The sequence below is a fragment of the Prosopis cineraria genome, unplaced genomic scaffold, assembly GCF_029017545.1.
Source record: "Prosopis cineraria cultivar Desert tree isolate PC_DT_omini unplaced genomic scaffold, ASM2901754v1 PC9, whole genome shotgun sequence".
NCBI lineage: Eukaryota > Viridiplantae > Streptophyta > Magnoliopsida > Fabales > Fabaceae > Prosopis > Prosopis cineraria.
This window is the reverse complement of record NW_026555340.1, coordinates 11,327,515-11,335,678: the sequence shown is the minus strand read 5'-3', so window position 1 is coordinate 11,335,678 and position 8,164 is coordinate 11,327,515. Positions and strand designations below refer to the sequence as shown.

General features: G+C 31.5%; 1 protein-coding gene across 1 annotated transcript; it reads right to left on the bottom strand.

The window, feature by feature from the left end:
• Positions 1–4,080: 4,080 nt before the first annotated feature.
• LOC129319303 (cytochrome P450 71A1-like) lies at positions 4,081–6,211 on the bottom strand. Its single transcript, XM_054964327.1, has 3 exons — positions 6,199–6,211; positions 5,019–5,301; positions 4,081–4,695 (listed from the first exon to the last, which is right to left on the bottom strand). Exons 2-3 carry the CDS (start codon positions 5,289–5,291, stop codon positions 4,195–4,197), a joined length of 774 nt encoding a protein of 257 aa, XP_054820302.1. The 5' UTR covers positions 5,292–5,301; positions 6,199–6,211; the 3' UTR covers positions 4,081–4,194.
• Between the last annotated feature and the right edge of the window lie 1,953 nt (positions 6,212–8,164).

The following is an 8,164-nucleotide window of genomic DNA, read 5'->3' as shown; positions in this document are numbered from 1 at the left end:
CTATTGGTTTTCTTAAATTTCTGAGAGAGAAAATTATTAATTTTGATTGCAAAGGCTTTGTTCTTGTAAGCTTTAATTTCCTTGGGTTTTAAGGATGTTGTTTTTGAGTTTTTTTATGGTGCTCTAACATTTTGAATGGGCAATTGGATGAAAAAGAGAATTTTAGGAAAAAATTAAACCCCGAGAGATTGGGTTTTACTCTTCAATGGTTTAGGCCTATTTATTTGGTTATAATTATGTTATTTAAATTCAATAAGATTTAAATTAAGCTTTGATTTTCATTATAAAGGCTATTGTGAAAGTTTGTAATGCTAATTGAAGGCTTTTGGTTGATTAAAAATTGTATGGTTTAGAGATTGGCCTAATGGTGGCTAATAAATGATTTTAGTTGTTAAGTGGTATTATGTGAATGGTTAGTTTAACATTTAAACCATTGGGATGAATTATAGCTCATTGACCCAAGTTGTGTGGTATGAATTATAGTCTTCTTTTATGCTATTTGCCGTGATATGTAATGTAGATTACTTATATGTTATAAGAAATTATTGGTGGAGCTTAATTGGATGTTAAGGAATAAGTCAAGTATTATTTTTATATAAGGGAAAACCCTTTTGGTACAAAAGGGTTGAGGTACCAAGAGAATTTATATATTTTTATTGCTTTGTTTAGCTATTTTTTAGTCAATAATATTATCTAGCATGCATTACATGTTTTAAATAATTAAATGCAAATAAATATGTTTTAGGAGGGTTTATAGGGTATTACATTGATAATAATACATCTATGTTTACTATCTTTCTAATAATGATTTTTTTTATGGAAATGAAATTATTAGGATGCCTTGAGATTAAAGAGACAAGGAGTTGCACTTAGGGAAGTGCAACTAGGTTAGGTATCTTAAATAGGCTAAGGAACCACCTAAGGGAGGAATTATAAGTGTTATACTACCTTAGAGTTTTGAAGTGGTCAATACTCAGGGAAGGTAGAAAAGGGTAGGAGGTATGATCTCGATGGGAGTTCACTAATAGGGAAATGTAGTCTTGTGATATTCCATGGCTCACTACTATTACTTAGTGTTTCCTTACCTATTTGTGGGCTCAGTTTACTAAAGAGGTTAATGGATTAAGTGTTCAACACCTCTGAATGGGGGAAGGGATCTGTCATGAAAAGTGTGAGGTTGAGTGTCTAAGCTAAGGTAGCCCTCACATGGAGAGTAAGTGACTCTGGGAGGGACTTGGTTTTAACTTCCCAAGATCCATGTGGAAGAGATACAAGCAGTTCAGTGGATCAGATCATGACTTAGATTATATTTTGTGTTTGTGGAGGTATAAGTGGGTATATGCTTTACTTGCAAGCTAAAGAGTGCCAAGTGACATTCTGTTGGTTAGGAAAGGCCATATCGGCCTATGTCATACATTGAAGAATTTTAATTGTTTTAATCATATGTTATTTTAAATTTATTATTTATTTACTTGACTATGACCTTCCTTATAATTGGGAATATAGATTTCTCTATTACTAAGGCTATAGTTGTCTCACCCTTTTTTTTACTATATTTACAAGTCCAGACAAAGGATCCAGTAATGGATGGGGAGAAGACCCAAGCTAGGGTTTTCCTTGTGATTTATAAAAGACTGCTACCACTTTCTTTTGGGAAGTGCATTATAATGTATTAGGATTAGGGTGCCAGTAGGATGTGATTATACATATATGTAGATATGGATGTGTATGGACTGTATGCCTGTGTATGAATTTTTATCTACTTGTAGACTTGTGACTAAGAAACTTGGTTATAGCATGTGATTTTGATGGATTCATTTGGTAGACTAAGTTTTCACTACGAAAAAATGTTTATTTTGGCTTAGATATGAAGATGTGTGATTTTACACGCAATTGCAAAGTGGTTGCATTATGAACTTTGTGCGATGGGCAAACATATACCTTAAGGAGAGTGGGTGTGTGGATCCCACAGGGATCTTTGAACCAAGTAAAAATGTTTGGCATGTATATTTATATGAGTATATGGTGTTTTGAATGCTTTTAGCCACTCTTGTGCGATTTGTGCATGTCGGCTAGAGGTTAATGGTCTATTTTAAAAAATGGCACATAGATGATCAAATTTTATTGTATGAGGGTTTTCTATCATTTGACTACTCTATTAGGTACTCTTAGTCTTATTTGATATGTCTAAAGTGTTTCCACAGGTTTGTGACCATTAAGATGAAATTTGGACAATTTTGAAAATGATTTTTACTAAAAAGCTATATTTTTGCATTCGAGTCTCCAAATCTCAATCCAACTATTGGATTTCCCTAAAATTTGGGTCACAAGTAAAAAATTTTATAATCTATGTGCAGGCTTTGGAATCACCTCGATCTATGATTGGATAGAGGAACGGTGTACTCCAGAAGTTGTTTCGGAGGTGTTGACATAATAGCAACAACAACTGATATTGCAATGAACATGAAATTCAATTTGACTGTTAGATTTTTTTCAAAATTTAGTACACTAGTAGTAATCTTTGAAAGTGACATGTGGACTTTGAAATTGCTCCAATTAGAGGTTAGATGATAAAATGGTGCGCTTCAAAATTTGGTCCGAAGGTGCTGTCATGCAGCAAAACAAAGCTGTCATGACAGCAACATTGTCCAATCTTGTAACATGTTTAAATTTTAATTCGATCGTTGGATCTTTTTGAAATTTGGAACACTACTAGTAATCATTAAAAATGATGTGTGGGATTTGAAATCATTTCAATTGGATGCCAAATGGTGAATTACTGCCTCCCAGAAGTTTGTCTAAGAGGGCTGTTATGACATTAAATTAATGTAATCATTATAGCAATTAGTTGCCCCTGTTTGCTCAAATTTCTTTTGTGTGCTATACAATAATCCTTTATACTTTTATAAGAGGTTTTAAATGTATGTTTTTCTATTGTGTATATTGTTTGGTGGTTTAAATAATTTTTTTTATAAGTTGGTTTTAGGATCAATTGCTTAACTATACTTAGTTTATTTTGTTGTAGTGTGCTTTTGTTAACACTTAAGGCAAGTGTTACATCCTCCAACATAAAATAACATAACATACATGCCAATGTGCCCAACTCTATGAAATAACAATTAATCTACAATAGTTAATAATAGTCTACATTAATATAAATCTCAAACATACAAATATTCTATTCAGCTTGCTTAATTGATGTCTAACATTCCCAATTCTCTTCCAATTAATTTCTAGGGTTAAATTGCTCAAAGAGCAATTAAAAAACATAAATATTATAATATTTCTATTATATAAAAACCAAAATAAATATTTATTTACATAGATAAAAACTTTGTGAATATTTACAAATCAGTTGTATAATACACAATATCAATATCTAAAACATAATATTTATGATTTGAATAACATATAGAATTAAAGAGCTACTTTTCCTTTAAATTATAGTTTTAGGAATGTCTGAGACTCGGCTCAGAATTTTTTTCCAAAAAAATATTTCCTTTCAACAATTAAAAACAGTGCAATATTGTCCTTACTAATATTACTTATTGCCAACAATGACAATCTGAGAACAACATTGGTAAGGTCAACATTGCACTGATGTGAAAGGTTCATTGAATTTTAAAAAACCAAAAAAAATTGACTTTTCATAGTTATTTAATTCACTTTCTGCACTAGCTTTATACCAGGTGTGGAAAGTGATTTTTGACACGAGTCAAATAACTGGTGTAAAAAGTGAACACTTTTAACACTAATGAACAGTAGATTAGAACTAATGTGAAAGATCAATTTTGTCAAGTGTGAAAAGTGCTTTCTAAAATACAAGTGATACAACATGTAAACAATATACACACATAATTCTTATTAATTTAATGACTTGAAAAGGACAATTACACACAAGAGAATATTGGATGACAAGCCTGTAAAACATTAACATACATATGGTTCTTATACCACCAAACACATTCATACACTACAATAGACACAAATCATACAAATAGTTGCTCTAATTTAATTAAACATTACAAACAAGAGAATCACATTAATCATGCATGGTTAAAACATATTAATGTTGTCAAAGCCTTAAAACAGATAGTTCTTGGCCATAAGACAAAGAGGATTTTTCTTGTGCTAGGCAATTCCTGCTAGCACCTCAAAGTCTATATCTTCCCTTTTCATCCCTTTAGGCATTTCCTAGTCAAATGAATAAATAAGATTAACAAGGATAAGCTCTACTGTGGCAACCCCTATTAGTAAACCTGGGCAAATTCTTCTTCCTGCACCAAATGGAATGAGCTCAAAATCTTGTCCCTTAAAATCTATGGCATTGTCCAAGAACCTCTCAGGATAGAACACTTCTGGGTCTTTCCAAGCTTCAGGGTCTCTATGAATGGCCCATACGTTGACATAAACCAATGTCTTTGCTAGAATTTCATACCCTTCGATGGTGCATTTTTTATTTGTTTGTCTCATAACAAGTAGTGGTGCTGGTAGGTGTAATCTCAATATCTCTTTCACTACTACCTTTAGATATGTAAGCTTTTGGATGTCACTTTCTTCTATAGAACCTTTTGAGCCATATAGATTTTTGACTTCCTCTTGAACTTTCTGCATCACTCTTAGATTTTCCATTAGTTGGGTCATTGCCCAAACTGATGCTACAGTACTTGTATATGTTGCTGCTGCAAGTATGTCCTACATTTATCTTGTGTTATTATATAATAGGAAGGACATATAAGATAGATTTAAGCATTTTGTAGAAGAAAATTTCTTTATGTATTTTAAACACATTTTGGTTTATTTTCTTCTATATAAAAGGAAAATAAGTAGACCTATCTCTCTTAATTTGCTAAGCTTTTAATAACTCACTTAACCTAAATGAGATGCAATGAGGATTTATATTTTTTTTTTTCTTTTTCTGTTGATTTATCCTAATCATCCTTATAAGTAGGAACTGTGAATGTATTGCTATGGTTCCTGGGATTTACAAATAAAGTACTATAAAATTGGAGAATTACCATGAGTAAAGCTTTGATGTGATCAAAAGTGAGATCAATAGAAAACCATCGTTGCTTCTTGAGGTTAAGCAAGACATCAATTATATCTTCTTGTGGTTTATGCCTTTGAGAATCAAGATGCTTATCAATAACTTCTTCACAAAATGCATCCAATTCCTTGTAATTCTTCTCAAGGCGACTAGTCAATCCTCTGAGTCTATCTATCCACCTTGTGAAATGAATATAATCTGACAAGAAGAAGCTACCTAACAAGGCTTGTAACTCATTAAGCATCCCTTGGAACCTTTAATAGATCAACAACAAATTAATTTCATGCTTTAATTTGATAAAATATATATGCTAAAAGACATAAGACATATAATGCTTTAAAGTATTTTGAGCTAGCCAATCAATTAAAGTTCGTATAAGAGGTAGGCACTCTTGTTCTTAGAACAAGAGTTTGAGAGAAAGGTTATGAAAGTCTTGAGTAAGTTCAAAGTTAGGAGGCTTTTATTTTAACACTGACATTATATATTCAGCACCCACACTCTAGTTTGTAAAACTATTCCTACATTTTTTCAAATAATAGGGAAAGTTACACATAAGAACTTAGGCATATTTCAGATAAGGAATCTAACATGATTAATTTTTAGATATGCCCTTGGGATTGGATTTTGGGTCTGATTCACCAAGTATGGATAACTCAACAAGAATTTAATTTCCAAGCTTTGTATATGGACCAAACCTAAGTAATACATGTTTTACCTTCAAGTGCTTTAATTTTAGTGCAAATCAAAAGAACTTTTTGATCCTCACATCTAAGGACCCTTGAACAATATATATGTTAAGCTTCATGATTTTATTTGATCACCAATCAATTTCTAATTTCAAGTCAAATTCTATGAGACCTAGTAAACTCCTTGACCTAAAAAACTGCAATTATAAATTACTAAAGTTTTACATCCCTACTAATTATTTGTAACATTTTGTCTGATAATAATTATAGACACATGAATCAGTGTGACGTGTCCATCCACTTATTTTGTTGCATGATTGACTAAGATTTAGAATATTTAGCTCTTAGCTCTCATGGCTTAAAGAGCTCTCTCAAAATTCAAATGTTTAAAATGGAAAAAAAAAAATCCAACCATTTTAGATAGGAGATTATAGTTTATATATCTAAAGGAAAATAATAACAAACCTGCTCCTTTCATCTCTTTCTTCCTCATAGCTTCTCCCAAAAGTAACGCTGCAAATTATGGTACTTGTAAGAGACATCAAAAGCTCATTCAAGTTTGTAATGTTGGATAAAGCTACCTATCTTGAGATCTTTTGAACCATTCGTTAAACCTCATAGTGTCTTGTAGACAAAAAACTTGAAACACTTCTAGCACTAAAAATATGAACAACATAGATTTTTTTGATTTCTCTCAAATAATCTCCATAAGAGGAAAAAAAAAACTCTACCTTAAGTGTCTCTTTAGCCATTTTAGGGGATGAAACAACAAGGACAATTCTATGACTTAGTTTAAGAGAAAAGAGTGGTCCATATTTCTTTGAAAGCTTCTATACGTCAAGATAAAGAGAAGAACTATTGAGGTGATAGAAATTTCCTATAGTAGGAAGGCCTTTAGGACTTGATGGGCAGTTTGGTTTGTGAATGGTTTCTCTATGTTTTTGAAAGAAGAAGAATAGAAAGGGAGGTAAAGTAATTTGAATGAGAACAATTGAAAGTAGTGATAATACCATATTTGGAGTCTTGGTAATAATAGTAACCTCAAGTCTCAATTGATTTGTGAATTAATGCCCCCTCCACGCACATATATATAGAATTGTTCACCAATTTCTAATCTAATTTTATTAACTTCTTTTTTAAATTTTTAGTCTTTTTAATTATAGGTAACATTCTGTGACTAGATGGATAATGCCATGATGGATTGTATTGGTATGAGTTATAGAAGGCAACCTAAGGTTGAACGCTGAAATATTATAATTTAGATATAAAAAAGAATTCTCATTATATATGTTTCAAAATATATGTGTGACAATAATTAAATTCTTGATGGGAGGTATGCCTTTCAAAGAGATTCCCTCAAACTACCAATCAAATTAGTCTGAATCAATAATCTAAGATACTAGAGTGAAAGTCAAATGCTAGTCTTTTAAAGTTTTAGCATATAGAATAGACTAAGAAATATAATTAATACATTAAAATATTGATCGTGTTATCATAGTTACCCTTAATTTAATGCATTAAAAGGTGGCCATATTATTTATAAAATACATATATTATGAGAGAGCTTCATTGTTAGAGAGCTTTATTGATTGTATATCCACTTTAAGAGAGAGTTTTATTATAGTAGTACTTTATTAGTGAATTAACTCTATTCGTCTTTGCTTTTCACTACTTGAAACAAAGTAATTTAAGCTCAAGGAGCTTAAAGAGATTTGTTATAGGGGAGAGAAATAGACCTGTGAGTCTAGGATTGTAAGTAGCTTTAAAAAAACTCAGATCAAACTTGTGGGATTATTGTGAAGGAGAAAATAGACTTGAGAGTTTAAGAGATTGTAAACGGCTTCTCAAGTGCTCGAATCAAACTTGTGGGATTGTTGCAGAGAGTAATATAGACATTAAGTTTAGGATCGTAAGTGGCTTCAAAAGTGCTCAAATTGAACTTATGATTGTAGTGGAAAATCTCAAGAGGTTCTTAGGGACTGGACTTAGGCCAAGTGGATTAGGTTAAACTAGGATAAACTATCTTCGCAAAGCTTCTCTTCCCTACTTTTGGCTTGTTTGGTAATATTGCTTCCATTTCATCTTTATATGTGCTTCAATTAATTTAATTCTTAATTAGTCAAATTCACCCCCCTCTTAGGTGGATCTTACATTATTTGCCTTAAAATTTATATTGTTTGTATTTGTTGGCTTGATTATGAAGTGATGTCATGCTCCTTGGGTAATTGAATATAGCAGTTATTTTAAAGAACAGCTATATAGTATGTAGAAAAAATATTCAAAAAAAAACAAAGAGAGAGAGGCTATATAATGGTTCTTTGAAATGACCGCTATATGGTTTCAAGACTATATAGTAGTTATTTTGAACAACTGCTATATAGTCTCTTTTCCTGAATCCCATCTCAACCATACAGTAGTGTTTTCAATAACT

Coding starts and splice junctions, on each gene's coding strand:
- LOC129319303 (XM_054964327.1), bottom strand. CDS start 5,291: ATGCTTAATGAGTTACAAGCCTTGTTAGGTAGCTTCTTCTTGTCAGAT. Junction 4,696..5,018: donor ACATCAAAGCTTTACTCATG/GTAATTCTCCAA, acceptor AGATAAATGTAG/GACATACTTGCAGCAGCAAC.